This window comes from Salvelinus namaycush, chromosome 5 (assembly GCF_016432855.1).
Source record: "Salvelinus namaycush isolate Seneca chromosome 5, SaNama_1.0, whole genome shotgun sequence".
Taxonomy (NCBI): Eukaryota; Metazoa; Chordata; class Actinopteri; order Salmoniformes; family Salmonidae; genus Salvelinus; species Salvelinus namaycush.
In genome coordinates, this window is record NC_052311.1 from 7,594,012 (window position 1) to 7,609,140 (window position 15,129).

At 45.6% G+C, this 15,129-nt stretch overlaps 1 protein-coding gene across 1 annotated transcript in view; it reads left to right on the plus strand.

Annotated features, from left to right (window-relative positions):
• Positions 1-15,129, plus strand: part of LOC120047913 (E3 ubiquitin-protein ligase SH3RF1-like) — a 61,884-nt gene that overhangs the window by 18,278 nt on the left and 28,477 nt on the right. The window contains exons 2-3 of the mRNA XM_038993507.1: positions 6,003-6,098; positions 11,617-12,144. Coding sequence (XP_038849435.1) covers positions 6,003-6,098; positions 11,617-12,144 — 624 coding nt within the window. The remainder of the gene's footprint in view (positions 1-6,002; positions 6,099-11,616; positions 12,145-15,129) is intronic.

Below are 15,129 nucleotides of genomic sequence, written 5' to 3' on the forward strand. Positions count from 1 at the left end.
CATGTAGATGTATTGTTCCCAGGGGCCCCTTGTAAATGAGTCCCTGATCTCAAGGGGGTTCCCCTGGTTAAATAAAGCTAAAAAGAAATATAGGACTACACCTGCTTTTTAAAGGGAACTAATCATCCAGACCGTGATTCATTTAGTCAGATGTGTTCGTACTGGCCATGCACACCCTGTGGGTCACCACATTGAGAGGCCTGTCCTGACAGAGTAGTCTCTAGCATGTGAATACTTTACTTTCTTTCTCAGAGAGTGTGTCGTTCTTATTTAAATTAGGTGTGGGGGGATCTCTTTGATTTGACCAGTTGATTATTAGTTAACAGATCATTGTGTATAAACCCACCATACCCTAGTGTTCTGTACCCATCATAAGCCTGTAGTTAGTAGATTCATGAAATAACATACATCAACACTTCTACTTCAAAATTACTTATTTCAGATCTCAAATTTTCTTTCTGCACTTCTTTTAAAGGCTCTGAGAGAAACAATAGAAACGTATAAACCCACTAGCTCTTTATGTCTGTCTCTATCTTTCTCCCTCTCGCTCTCTCTCTTTCTTTCTTTCTTTCTGGCTCCCAGAGACCTCTGATGCAGTGTTTCTTACCGTGAAGGAGGGAGGATTAGAGAGGAAGGACTTATATAAGGGTCTTAGTTTGCTCTCATTCACACTCTGCATTAAGGAACACATTCTAGCAATGCTTCTTTGGAAAACAGATGGTTACAAAGAATTTGAAAACAAATCCAATTTTGATCAACTCCCATATCTACTGGGTGAAATACCACAGTGTGTCATCACAGCAGCACGATTTGTGACCTGTTGCCACAAGTAAACGGCAAGCAGTGAAGAACAAACACCATTGTAAATACAACCCATATTTATGTTTATTTATTTTCCCTTTTGTACATCATTACGACACTGTATATAGACATAATATGACATTTAAAATATCTTCATTCTTTTGGAACTTGTGTGAGGGTAATATTTACTGATAACTTTTTCTAATTGTTTATTTCACATTTGTTTATCTATTTCACTTGCTTTGGCAATGTTAACACATACAGTTGAAGTCGGAAGTTTACATACACCGTAGCCAAATATATTTAAACTCAGTTTTTCACAATTCCTGACATTTAATCCTAGTAAAAATTCCCTGTCTTAGGTCAGTTAGGATCACCACTTTATTTTAAGAATGTGAAATGTCAGAATAATAGTAGAGAGAATGATTTATTTCAGCTTTTAATTCTTTCATCACATTCCCAGTGGGTCAGAAGTTTACGTACACTCAATTAGTATTTGGTAGCATTGCCTTCAAATTGTTTAACTTGGGTCAAATGTTTCGGGTAGCCTTCCACAAGCTTCCCACAATAAGTTGGGTGAATTTTGGCCCATTCCTCCTGACAGAGCTCATGTAACTGGGTCAGGTTTGTAGGCCTCCTTGCTCACACATGCTTTTTCAGTTCTGCCCACACATTTTCTATAGGATTGAGGTCAGGGCTTTGTGATGGCCACTCCAATACCTTGACTTTGTTGTCATTAAGCCATTTTGCCACAACTTTGGAAGTATGCTTGGGGTCATTGTCCATTTGGAAGACCAATTTGCGACCAAGTTTTAACTTCCTGACTGATGTCTTGAGATGTTGCTTCATTATATCCACATAATTTTCATTCCTCATGATGCCATCTATTTTGTGAAGTGCACCAGTCCCTCCTGCAGCAAAGCACCCCCACAACATGATGCTGCCACCCCCGTGCTTTTGCAAACCGTAGTCTGGCTTTTTGATGGCGGTTTTGGAGCAGTGGCTTCTTCCTTGCTGAGCGGCCATTCAGGTTATGTCGATATAGGACTCGTTTTACTGTGGATATAGATACTTTTGTACCTGTTTCCTCCAGCATCTTCACAAGGTCCTTTGCTGTTGTTCTGGGATTGATTTGCACTTTTCGCACCAAAGTACGTTCATCTCTAGGAGACAGAACGCGTCTTCTTCCTGAGCGGTATGACGGCTGCGTGGTCCCATGGTGTTTATACTTGCGTACTATTGTTTGTACAGATGAGCTTGGTACCTTCAGGCATTTGGAAATTGCTCCCAAGGATGAACCAGACTTGTGGAGGTCTACAATTTTTGTAGTCTTGGCTGATTTCTTTAGATTTTCCCATGATGTCAAGGAAAGAGACACTGAGTTTGAGGGTAGGCCTTGAAATACATCCACAGGTACACCTCCAATTGACTCAAATTATGTCAATTAGCCTATCAGAAACTTCTAAAGCCATGACATCATTTTCTGGAATTTTCCAAGCTGGTTCAAGGCACAAGTAAACTTAGTGTATGTAAACTTCTGACCCACTGGAATTGTGATACAGTGAATTAAAAGTGAAATAATCTGTCTGTAAACAATTGTTGGAAAACTGACTTGTGTCATACACAAAGTTGATGCCCTAACCAACTTGCCAAAACTATAGTTTGTTAAAAATACATTTGTGGAGTGGTTGAAAAACAAGTTTTATTGACTCCAACCTAAGTGTATGTAAACTTCTGACTTCAACTGTATTTCCCATGCCAATAAAGCCCCTTGAATTTAATTAAATTGAGAGAGGCGCTGTTCGGAGAGAGAGAGAGAGGGAGAGAGAAGTGAAGAGATGGAGCAGAGCAGAGGTCATGATCAGATGAGCTCCTGCATTTTTCAGCATTTTCTTAATAAAATATAGATTTAGAGTTAAATAAACTTTTTTGTCAAGAACACATACAGGATGCTACCCTCTACAACATAACCCTCACTTCAAATCAAAACTCAAAACCTACAACCTGATTTTGGACGGAATTACGGAATCACCTGGAAGGTTCACATCTACCAAGGATTAATTATTCTATACAGCAAATTCTCTGGAAAACAACAGAAACCTGAGAACACCACCCAACCTGGAACTGAGTGAGTAATGTTTAGTCTGAAACTATATTTTATTTCCAAAAGCCAAGAAGAAAAATACATGACATTACTCTATAAGGACTGAATGGTAACATAATTCTGCCAAGCTTGATACAGCTTCAACTAGCACTTACGTGTCAAGTGAGAGGTGTCAAAGCCCATTAGCCCAACAATGGCAGGAGAGTCGAATAGTCTACCCCAACCAAATGGAGAGGCCTTAGAAGCTGCCTCCCGCTGTTCAGAGGTAATTAAAATACAGTACCCTGTGAGTGTAAAGAATGATAAGGCAAGAAAAGATCACAAAATGAAGCTCCTTATGGAAAATCAAGAGACACTTTTTGCTGACTATTACAAAAATGGGAACATCAGCAACCTTATCTTCCACACAAACCATCCCCTGGCATGGCACAGTGCTATATTAGCACACTACCCCTTTGTTAAGAGAGGGGGGGTTAACGAGGGGTGGAAACTCAGGATACTTGACAACGAGGACTCTGAGTCAGCTAATATAAATCTCTATAAGTCTGGAACAGTATTGGTACAGGGCAACCACAAACAGTTTCAGCTGGACTTTCACCAAATCAAAGAATTAGCTCAGCAGGAGAAGCTCTCCCTTGATAAAGATACCCCCACCCCAAGCAGGTCAGACCAGACCTCTTCATCATATAACTCCACAGACGAGCAACCCTCAGCAGACAGTCAACCTCCCAGTACAGAGTACTTCTTCCTCATTGAAATGAAGGATACATTTACCCAGCTGGAGGTAAGGCAGGTGGAGCTGGAACAGCAGGTGATTACACTCCAGTCAGCACAGACCCAGACAACAGTCCAGCACAACAACACCCCTTTAACCAGACCCGGAGTGCTGGAGGTGGAGAGAGACATATCTGCACTCTGGACAGTGGTGAGACAACTTCAACAGGAGAAAGAGCAGAAGCAGGAGCAGGAGCAGAACAGAGCACTAGAGGAGAGGATCAGACTGCTGGAGGAGAGGGAGAGGGGGATGGAGGAGAGGATCAGACTGCTGGAGGAGAGGTTGAGGGGGACGGCGTGCGACAGAGAACAACCCACTAGAGAGCTGGCCATCCCCACAGAGAAGCCAGCAGAACAGCCCACCTCAGCACCCGACAAAAGTCTCGACACCACAGCAGAACAGTCCACACCAGACCCTGACCATAGAGTCGACATCACAGCAGAACAGACAAAAGAAAAACCCCAAGCCCAGCAGCTCTCACCCCCTCTGAGCACCCCCCCTGTCAGCCACCCTGATAGCCCTCCTGACAACCCCCCCACACCCACTGAGGACAAACACAAGACACAGATTGTCCTCCTTATGGACTCAAATGGGAAATATATAGAAGAAAAAAAACTTTTTCCCAAACACAGTGTGTCTAAACTCTGGTGTCCAAACACCCAGCGCGCCCTAGACCTTCTGTCTGAGGACAAACTAGGCTCACCTAGCCACATAATAATACACACAGGCACAAACGACCTGAGAGCACAGCAGGAAAGGGTGGCCACAGCACTGAAGGGAGTGATTGAAAAAGCTTCTTCTACTTTCCCCAACGCACAAGTGGTTATCTCCACCCTGCTACCACGAAAAGACTTCCACCCTGCTACAATACAGCGGGTAAACGCAAGCATTTCCCGTGACTGTGCCTCAAAACCAAATGTCTTTCTGGCCCACCACTCCACCCTGGACTTGAACAGCCTCTATGACCAGGTCCACCTCTACAAGGCAGCAGTGCCCACCTTTGCCCGGACTCTAAAGGACATCGCTCTCAAACGCAGCCCCAACACTTCACACAGGAGCAACAGATCAAGAGACACCCCACCCAGACCAGCGAGAACACCCTCCAAGACCTGCAGTACCCCCCCTGACCTACACATAGAGGACCCCCCAAGAGGACTTACATCCAGACCACAGCACACCCAGACACATTCACACCCCCACCCCAACAACAACACCCCCCACATCAACCATGCCCCACCCCATTTAGCCCCCTCAGATCAGACCTATGCCACTCCTGCCCACCCCATGCACCCCACCCCCACAAAGAGGGTATCAACATGGAAGTCACACATACGCCCAGGTAGTGAGGGGCAAACAGCCCAACCCCCACTCTATACATCGCCCAAGCCAACGGCATGTACCAGATGCTCAGCAGGCTCTGCTCACACTTACTAGCCTGAGGCCAAACCCGACCACCAACATTGGACACTTTATGGAACAAAAAGCCTTCACTATATCATCCTGGAATATCCAAGGCCTGAGGTCATCGCCATTTGTAATGTCTTTATTGTTTTGAAACTTCTGTATGTGTAATGTTTACTGTTCATTTTTATTGTTTATTTCACTTTTGTATGTTATCTACCTCACTTGCTTTGGCAATGTTAACACATGTTTCCCATGCCAATAAAGCCCCTTGAATTGAATTGAATTGAATTGAGAGAGAGAGACTTTACGTAGAGGGGAACAGGATAGAGAGAGAGAGAGAGGGGCTGTACGTAGAGAGGGACAGGAGAGAGAGAGGGGGGCTGTACGTAGAGAGGGACAGGAGAGAGAGAGAGGGGCTGTACGTAGAGAGGGACAGGAGAGAGAGAGAGGGGCTGTACGTAGAGAGGGACAGGAGAGAGAGAGAGAGGCTGTACGTAGAGAGGGACAAGAGAGAGAGAGAGGGGCTGTACGTAGAGGGGAACAAGAGAGAGAGAAAGGGGCTGTACGTAGAGGGGAACAGGAGAGGGAGAGAGAGGGGCTGTATGTAGAGAGGGACAGGAGAGAGAGAGAGGGGCTGTACGTAGAGAGGGACAGGAGAGGCCTACAGACATAGTGGATGCCAGATTGTGTTAAAGGGAGGAGGGATTGAGTGGGGAGCTCCTCTGAGTGGTTCCTTCTGCAGGCGTAGCACTCTCTGTTCTAAACACGTTACATGTGCTGCTTCTTACTCACCCAGTCTCTCTCTCTCTCTCTCTCTCTCTCTCTCTCCCTCTCTCCCTCTCTCCCTCTCCCTCTCTCCCTCTCTTTCTCTCTCTCTCTCTCTCTCCCTCTCTCCCTCACTCTAATCCTGCATTCCAGGGAGACGTCCTCACGGTCATCAGACGAGCAGATGAAAACTGGATTGAAGGAAAGCTGGGAGACAAAGTTGGCATTTTTCCTCTCCATTTCACGGAGGTTAGTCCTCTTTATTCCATCTATCCATCTATCGTATAGTGAGAATACCATACTGTTAGATATGATCAACGTTGTGATACCTCCCCTCTCAGGACCCTATGCATTGGTATCTTGTAATAGAGGTTGATACTGGCTCAGTGCTCAGTGCTGAGGCAGTACTTTGATTCCTCTGAAATCTCTCTTCTTTGATTCATACCTAAATGTCAGGCCTCCTGCCTTCTGAATTGCAGTGTACTGAGGCGAATAGAGCTAATCCTACTCTCCCTGCTGAGTCTGGCCCAAATCCCTATAAAGTGCACTACTTTTGCCCAGGGCCCTCTTCTATTTCCTCATTTCCTATCTGCCACTCTCTTTTCTATTTTTACCCTTCAACTCTTCTGTCCTCTCCTCTCCGACCTTCCACTCTTCTGTCTCCTCTCCTGTCTACCACTCTTCTGTCTTCTCCTCTCCTCTCTGACCTTCAACTCTTCTGTCTTCTCCTCTCCTCTCTGACCTTCAACTCTTCTGTCTTCTCCTCTCCGACCTTCCACTTTTCTGTCTCCTCCTCTCCTGTCTACCACTCTTCTGTCTTCTCCTCTCCTGTCTACCACTCTTCTGTCTTCTTCTCTCCGACCTTCCACTCTTCTGTCTCCTCCTCTCCTGTCTACCACTCTTCTGTCTTCTCCTCTCCTGTCTACCACTCTTCTGTCTTCTTCTCTCCGACCTTCCACTCTTCTGTCTCCTCCTCTCTGACCTTCCACTCTTCTGTCTCCTCCTCTCCTGTCTACCACTCTTCTGTCTTCTCCTCTCCTGTCTACCACTCTTGTCTCCTCCTCTCCTGTCTACCACTCTTCTGTCTTCTCCTCTCCTCTCCGACCTTCCACTCTTCTGTCTCCTCCTCTCTGACCTTCCACTCTTCTGTCTTCTCCTCTCCTGTCTACCACTCTTCTGTCTTCTCCTCTCCTGTCTACCACTCTTCTGTCTTCTCCTCTCTGACCTTCCACTCTTCTGTCTTCTCCTCTCCTGTCTACCACTCTTCTGTCTTCTCCTCTCCTCTCTGACCTTCAACTCTTGTCTTCTCCTCTCCTGTCTACCACTCTTCTGTCTTCTCCTCTCCGACCTTCCACTCTTCTGTCTTCTCCTCTCCTATCTACCACTCTTCTGTCTTCTCCTCTCCTGTCTACCACTCTTCTGTCTTCTCCTCTCCTCTCTGACCTTCAACTCTTGTCTTCTCCTCTCCTGTCTACCACTCTTCTGTCTTCTCCTCTCCGACCTTCCACTCTTCTGTCTTCTCCTCTCCTATCTACCACTCTTCTGTCTTCTCCTCTCCGACCTTCCACTCTTCTGTCTTCTCCTCTCCGACCTTCCGCTCTTCTGTCTTCTCCTCTCCTGTCTACCACTCTTCTGTCTTCTCCTCTCCTCTCTGACCTTCAACTCTTGTCTTCTCCTCTCCTGTCTACCACTCTTCTGTCTTCTCCTCTCCGACCTTCCACTCTTCTGTCTTCTCCTCTCCTATCTACCACTCTTCTGTCTTCTCCTCTCCTGTCTACCACTCTTCTGTCTTCTCCTCTCCTCTCTGACCTTCAACTCTTCTGTCTTCTCCTCTCCGACCTTCCACTTTTCTGTCTCCTCCTCTCCTGTCTACCACTCTTCTGTCTTCTCCTCTCCTGTCTACCACTCTTCTGTCTTCTTCTCCCCGACCTTCCACTCTTCTGTCTCCTCCTCTCCTGTCTACCACTCTTCTGTCTCCTCCTCTCCTGTCTACCACTCTTCTGTCTTCTCCTCTCCTCTCCGACCTTCCACTCTTCTGTCTCCTCCTCTCCTGTCTACCACTCTTCTGTCTTCTCCTCTCTGACCTTCAACTCTTCTGTCTTCTCCTCTCCTGTCTACCACTCTTCTGTCTTCTCCTCTCCTCTCTGACCTTCAACTCTTCTGTCTTCTCCTCTCCGACCTTCCACTTTTCTGTCTCCTCCTCTCCTGTCTACCACTCTTCTGTCTTCTCCTCTCCTGTCTACCACTCTTCTGTCTTCTTCTCTCCGACCTTCCACTCTTCTGTCTCCTCCTCTCCTGTCTACCACTCTTCTGTCTTCTCCTCTCCTGTCTACCACTCTTCTGTCTTCTTCTCTCCGACCTTCCCACCTTCTGTCTCCTCCTCTCCTGTCTACCACTCTTCTGTCTCCTCCTCTCCTGTCTACCACTCTTCTGTCTTCTCCTCTCCTCTCCGACCTTCCACTCTTCTGTCTCCTCCTCTCTGACCTTCCACTCTTCTGTCTTCTCCTCTCCTCTCCTGTCTACCACTCTTCTGTCTCCTCCTCTCCTGTCTACCACTCTTCTGTCTTCTCCTCTCTGACCTTCAACTCTTCTGTCTTCTCCTCTCCTCTCCTGTCTACCACTCTTCTGTCTCCTCCTCTCCTGTCTACCACTCTTCTGTCTTCTCCTCTCCTGTCTACCACTCTTCTGTCTTCTCCTCTCTGACCTTCAACTCTTCTGTCTTCTCCTCTCCTGTCTACCACTCTTCTGTCTCCTCCTCTCCTGTCTACCACTCTTCTGTCTTCTCCTCTCCTCTCTGACCTTCCACTCTTCTGTCTTCTCCTCTCCTGTCTACCACTCTTCTGTCTTCTCCTCTCCTCTCTGACCTTCAACTCTTGTCTTCTCCTCTCCTGTCTACCACTCTTCTGTCTTCTCCTCTCTGACCTTCCACTCTTCTGTCTTCTCCTCTCTGACCTTCCACTCTTCTGTCTTCTCCTCTCCTGTCTACCACTCTTCTGTCTTCTCCTCTCCTCTCTGACCTTCAACTCTTGTCTTCTCCTCTCCTGTCTACCACTCTTCTGTCTTCTCCTCTCCGACCTTCCACTCTTCTGTCTTCTCCTCTCCTATCTACCACTCTTCTGTCTTCTCCTCTCCGACCTTCCACTCTTCTGTCTTCTCCTCTCCGACTTTCCACTCTTCTGTCTTCTCCTCTCTGACCTTCCACTCTTCTGTCTTCTCTGACCTTCCACTCTTCTGTCTTCTCCTCTCTGACCTTCCACTCTTCTGTCTTCTCCGACCTTCTACTCTTCTGTCTTCTCCTCTCTGACCTTCCACTCTTCTGTCTTCTGCTCTCTGACCTTCCACTCTTCTGTCTTCTCCTCTCTGACTTTCCACTCTTCTGTCTTCTCCTCTCTGACCTTCCACTCTTCTGTCTTCTCCTCTCTGACCTTCCACTCTTTTGTCTTCTCCTCTCCGACCTTCCACTCTTCTGTCTCCTCCTCTCCTGTCTACCACTCTTCTGTCTTCTCCTCTCCGACCTTCCACTTCTGTCTTCTCCTCTCCTCTCTGACCTTCAACTCTTGTCTTCTCCTCTCCTGTCTACCACTCTTCTGTCTTCTCCTCTCCGACCTTCCACTCTTCTGTCTTCTCCTCTCCGACCTTCCACTCTTCTGTCTTCTCCTCTCCGACTTTCCACTCTTCTGTCTTCTCCTCTCCGACTTTCCACTCTTCTGTCTTCTCTGACCTTCCACTCTTCTGTCTTCTCTGACCTTCCGCTCTTCTGTCTTCTCCTCTCTGACCTTCCACTCTTCTGTCTTCTCTGACCTTCCACTCTTCTGTCTTCTCTGACCTTCCGCTCTTCTGTCTTCTCCTCTCTGACCGTCCACTCTTCTGTCTTCTCCTCTCTGACCTTCCGCTCTTCTGTCTTCTCCTCTCTGACCGTCCACTCTTCTGTCTTCTCCTCTCTGACCTTCCACTCTTCTGTCTTCTCCTCTCTGACCTTCCACTCTTCTGTCTTCTCCTCTCTGACCTTCCACTCTTCTGTCTTCTCCTCTCTGACCTTCCACTCTTCTGTCTTCTTCTCTCCGACCTTCCACTCTTCTGTCTTCTCCTCTCTGACCTTCCACTCTTCTGTCTTCTCCTCTCCTGTCTACCACTCTTCTGTCTTCTCCTCTCCGACTTTCCACTCTTCTGTCTTCTCCTCTCTGACCTTCCACTCTTCTGTCTTCTCCTCTCCTGTCTACCACTCTTCTGTCTTCTCTTCTCTGACCTTCCACTCTTCTGTCTTCTCCTCTCCTGTCTACCACTCTTCTGTCTTCTCCGACTTTCCACTCTTCTGTCTTCTCCTCTCTGACCTTCCACTCTTCTGTCTTCTCCTCTCCTGTCTACCACTCTTCTGTCTTCTCCTCTCCTGTCTACCACTCTTCAGTCTTCTCCTCTCTGACCTTCCACTCTTCTGTCTTCTCCTCTCCTGTCTACCACTCTTCTGTCTTCTCCTCTCCTGTCTACCACTCTTCTGTCTTCTCCTCTCTGACCTTCCACTCTTCTGTCTTCTCCTCTCCTGTCTACCACTCTTCTGTCTTCTCCTCTCCTGTCTACCACTCTTCTGTCTTCTCCTCTCTGACCTTCCACTCTTCTTTGCACTTTTTGACTTTCATATTCATCCCTCTGTTTTCCTGTTATGTTCTCTCCTCCTCTCTACCCTTATTTTATCCTCTTCCTCTTCCTCTCCTCTCTGTCTCTCTGAGCCTGCGTCCTCTCCTATACTCCCGTGTCAGGCAGTGAAGCGTAAGGACACAGTAATGCTTTCTGTGCTTGGATGGCATAACAGCACATCACTGTAGGGAGTGAGAGCATTAGCACTGCCTGCCTGTCTTCCTGCCTCTCTGCCTCTCTGTCTGTTTACCTGCCTTCCTCCCTTCCTTCCTCCCTTCCTGCCCTTCTGCTCTGCCTGTATAGCAGCATCACTCTGCTCCACTCTGCCTCCTGCTCCTCTTAACACCAGTCACGACTGACTGCATTTCTCAACTGGTGCTTTTCTGCCTGCCTGCCTGACTGCCTAGAGAGCCTAGAGCCTAGAGAGCCTAGACCCTAGCCAACAAGTGCAGGATGAGAGCTGGGGAGTGAGAGAGTACAGGCCTCTTTAAAACAGCTGCGTCACAGATCAGAGAAGACCACAGTGGAATGAGAGTACAGGCCTCTATAAAACAGCTGCGTCACAGATCAGAGAAGACCACAGTGGAATGAAGTACAGGCCTCTATAAAACAGCTGCTGTCACAGATCAAGAAGACCACAGTGGAATGAGAGTACAGGCCTCTATAAAACAGCTGCGTCACAGATCAGAGAAGACCACAGTGGAATGAGAGTACAGGCCTCTATAAAACAGCTGCGTCACAGATCAGAGAAGACCACAGTGGAATGAGAGTACAGGCCTCTATAAAACAGCTGCGTCACAGATCAGAGAAGACCACAGTGGAATGAGAGTACAGGCCTCTTTAAAACAGCTGCGTCACAGATCAGAGAAGACCACAGTGAGGATCCATGGGATGGCAGGTAAAGAGGCTGAGAGAGGGAGAAGGAGGAGGGAGGAAGAAATATTTCCTCTCTGTTTGTGATCAACACTTTTATTTTCACTGGGAGATTAGGAGTGAGTGGGTTCTCTATTTATGCTCTCTCTCTCGGTCTCTCTGTCTCTCTCTCTCTCGGTCTCTCTGTCTCTTTCTCTCTCTGTCTCTCTCTCTCTCCTCTGTTCTCTCACTCTGATCCTCTAATGTGTTTCTTCTCTCCCAGCCATTTACAGAGGCAGCAGCCAAGCTTCTGGAGGGAAAGACCTGGAAGGGGAGTGACTCCTCGGCTGAATCTCGCCCAGGGATCGGGAGTGAGAGTGGATTTAGCAACAGCGGGACCGGTGACTCAACAAACCCCGACCGGGCAACCTGCTTCGGGGCGCCCCAGAGCCCCACGAAGACCCCCAATATTTCTGCTCTCAACCCCCCCACCACCACCCAGGGGAAACAGCAACAAGCTAACAGCAGCACCCTGTACCAGTCCAACCAGACACAACCTTCGAATATCAACGGTCTGTACCAATCAACCCAGGCACAACAACCTGCTAACATCAACAGTGTGTACCAGCCGACCCAGGGGCGGGGGCAGCCACCCAGCGTCAGTGCCCTCAACAGCCTGAACCATCAGGTTCACCAGCTGTCCCAACCCTCCGCCCCCCCTCCCAACCACAGCTCCTCTCAACGCTCAGGTGTGACCTCACAGCGCGTAAAGAGAAACTCAGAGAGAACTGGCAGACACCTGTCACAACAGGTGAGTCCTCAGGTGTGTTTGTGTTCAGGGCAGCGTAGAGGCTTTGGATAAAGCTTCAAGACATTTACTCTGTGGCTCAGTGTCTTAGTGTTGACTTTGTGCTTCCTACATCTGCTTCTTTTTGTTATTCTTCTTCCTTGGAATTCCCCCATCAACTGTCTCTCTACTGCTGTTGTCTCAAGATCTCTGTGGAATGCCAGGGTTAGAGAGAGAACTAGTCCTTTAACACAGGCTGTGTTTCACAATAACTAGTCCTTCAACACAGGCTGTTTTCACAATAACTAGTTAATTTAACACAGGCTGTATTTCACAATAACTAGTCCTTTAACACAGGCTGTTTTTCACAATAACTAGTCCTATAACACAGGCTGTTTTCACAATAACTAGTCCTATAACACAGGCTGTTTTCACAATACTAGTCCTATAAACGCTGTTTTCACAATACAGTCCTATAACACAGGCTGTTTTTCACAATAACTAGTCCTTTAACACAGGCTGTTTTTCACAATAACTAGTTATTTAACACAGGCTGTTTTCACAATAACTAGTTATTTAACACAGGCTGTTTTCACAATAACTAGTTAATTTAACACAGGCTGTATTTCACAATAACTAGTTATTTAACACAGGCTGTATTTCACAATAACTAGTTCTTTAACACAGGCTGTTTTTCACAATAACTAGTCCTATAACACAGGTTGTTTTCACAATAACTAGTCCTATAACACAGGTTCTTTTCACAATAACTAGTCATATAACACAGGCTGTTTTTCACCATAACTAGTCCTATAACACAGGCTGTTTTTCACCATAACTAGTCCTATAACACAGGCTGTTTTTCACCATAACTAGTCCTATAACACAGGCTGTTTTTCACCATAACTAGTCCTATAACACAGGCTTTTTTTCACCATAACTAGTCCTATAACACAGGCTGTTTTTCACCATAACTAGTCCTATAACACAGCTGTTTTCACCATAACTAGTCCTATAACACAGGCTGTTTTTCACCATAACTAGTCCTATAACACAGGCTGTTTTTCACCATAACTAGTCCTATAACACAGGCTGTTTTTCACATAACTAGTTATTTAACACAGGCTGTTTTTCACCATAACTAGTCCTTTAACACAGGCTGTTTCACAATACTAGTTATTACACAGCTGTTTTCACCATAACTATCCTTTAACACAGGCTGTTTTCCACAATACTAGTCCTTTAACACAGGCTGTTTTTCACAATAACAGTCCTATACACAGGCTGTTTTCACAATAACTAGTCCTATAACACAGGCTGTTTTTCACCATAACTAGTCCTATAACACAGGCTGTTTTTCACCATAACTAGTCCTATAACACAGGCTGTTTTCACCATAACTAGTCCTATAACACAGGCTGTTTTTCACAATAACTAGTCCTATAACACAGGCTGTTTTTCACAATAACTAGTTCTTTAACACAGGCTGTTTTCACAATAACTAGTCCTTTAACACAGGCTGTTTTTCACAATAACTAGTCCTTTAACACAGGCTGTTTTTCACCATAACTAGTCCTATAACACAGGCTGTTTTCACAATAACTAGTCCTATAACACAGGCTGTTTTCACCATAACTAGTCCTTTAACACAGGCTGTTTTTCACAATAACTAGTTAATTTAACACAGTGTTTTCACAATACTAGTTATTAACACAGGCTGTTTTCACCATAACTAGTCCTATACACAGGCTGGTTTTCACCATAACTAGTCCTTATAACACAGGCTGTTTTCACAATAACTTGTCCTATAACACAGGTTCTTTTCCACATAACTATTCCTAAACACAGGCTGTTTTCACAATAACTAGTCCTATAACACAGGCTGTTTTCACAATAACTAGTCCTTTAACACAGGCTGTTTTTCACAATAACTAGTCCTATAACACAGGCTGTTTTTCACAATAACTAGTCCTATAACACAGGCTGTTTTTCACAATAACTAATTCTTTAACACAGACTGTTTTTCACCATAACTAGTCCTATAACACAGGCTGTTTTCACAATAACTAGTCCTTTAACACAGGCTGTTTTTCACAATAACTAGTCCTTTAACACAGGCTGTTTTTCACAATAACTAGTCCTTTAACACAGGCTGTTTTTCACCATAACTAGTCCTTTAACACAGGCTGTTTTTCACAATAACTAGTTCATTTAACACAGGCTGTTTTTCACCATAACTAGTCCTATAACACAGGCTGTTTTTCACCATAACTAGTCCTATAACACAGGCTGTTTTCACAATAACTAGTCCTATAACACAGGCTGTTTTTCACACATAACTATCCTATAACACGGCTGTTTCACATAACTAGTCCTATAACACAGCTGTTTTTCACCATAACTAGTCCTATAACACAGCTGTTTTTCACCATAACTAGTCCTATAACACAGGCTGTTTTTCACAATAACTAGTCCTATAACACAGGCTGTTTTTCACCATAACTAGTTATTTACAACAGGCTGTTTTTTCACCATAACTAGTCCTATAACACAGGCTGTTTTTCACAATAACTAGTCCTATAACACAGGCTGTTTTTCACAATAACTAGTCCTATAACACAGGCTGTTTTTCACCATAACTAGTCCTATAACACAGGCTGTTTTTCACAATAACTAGTCCTATAACACAGGCTGTTTTTCACCATAACTAGTCCTATAACACAGGCTGTTTTCACAATAACTAGTCCTATAACACAGGCTGTTTTCACAATAACTAGTCCTTTAACACAGGCTGTTTTCACAATAACTAGTCCTTTTACACACTGTTTTCACAATACTAGTCTTTAACACAGGCTGTTTTTCACAATAACTAGTCCATAACACAGGCTGTTTTCACCATAACTAGTCCTTTAACACAGGCTGTTTTTCACCATAACTAGTCCTATAACACAGGCTGTTTTTCACCATAACTAGTCCTATAACACAGGCTGTTTTCACAATAACTAGTCC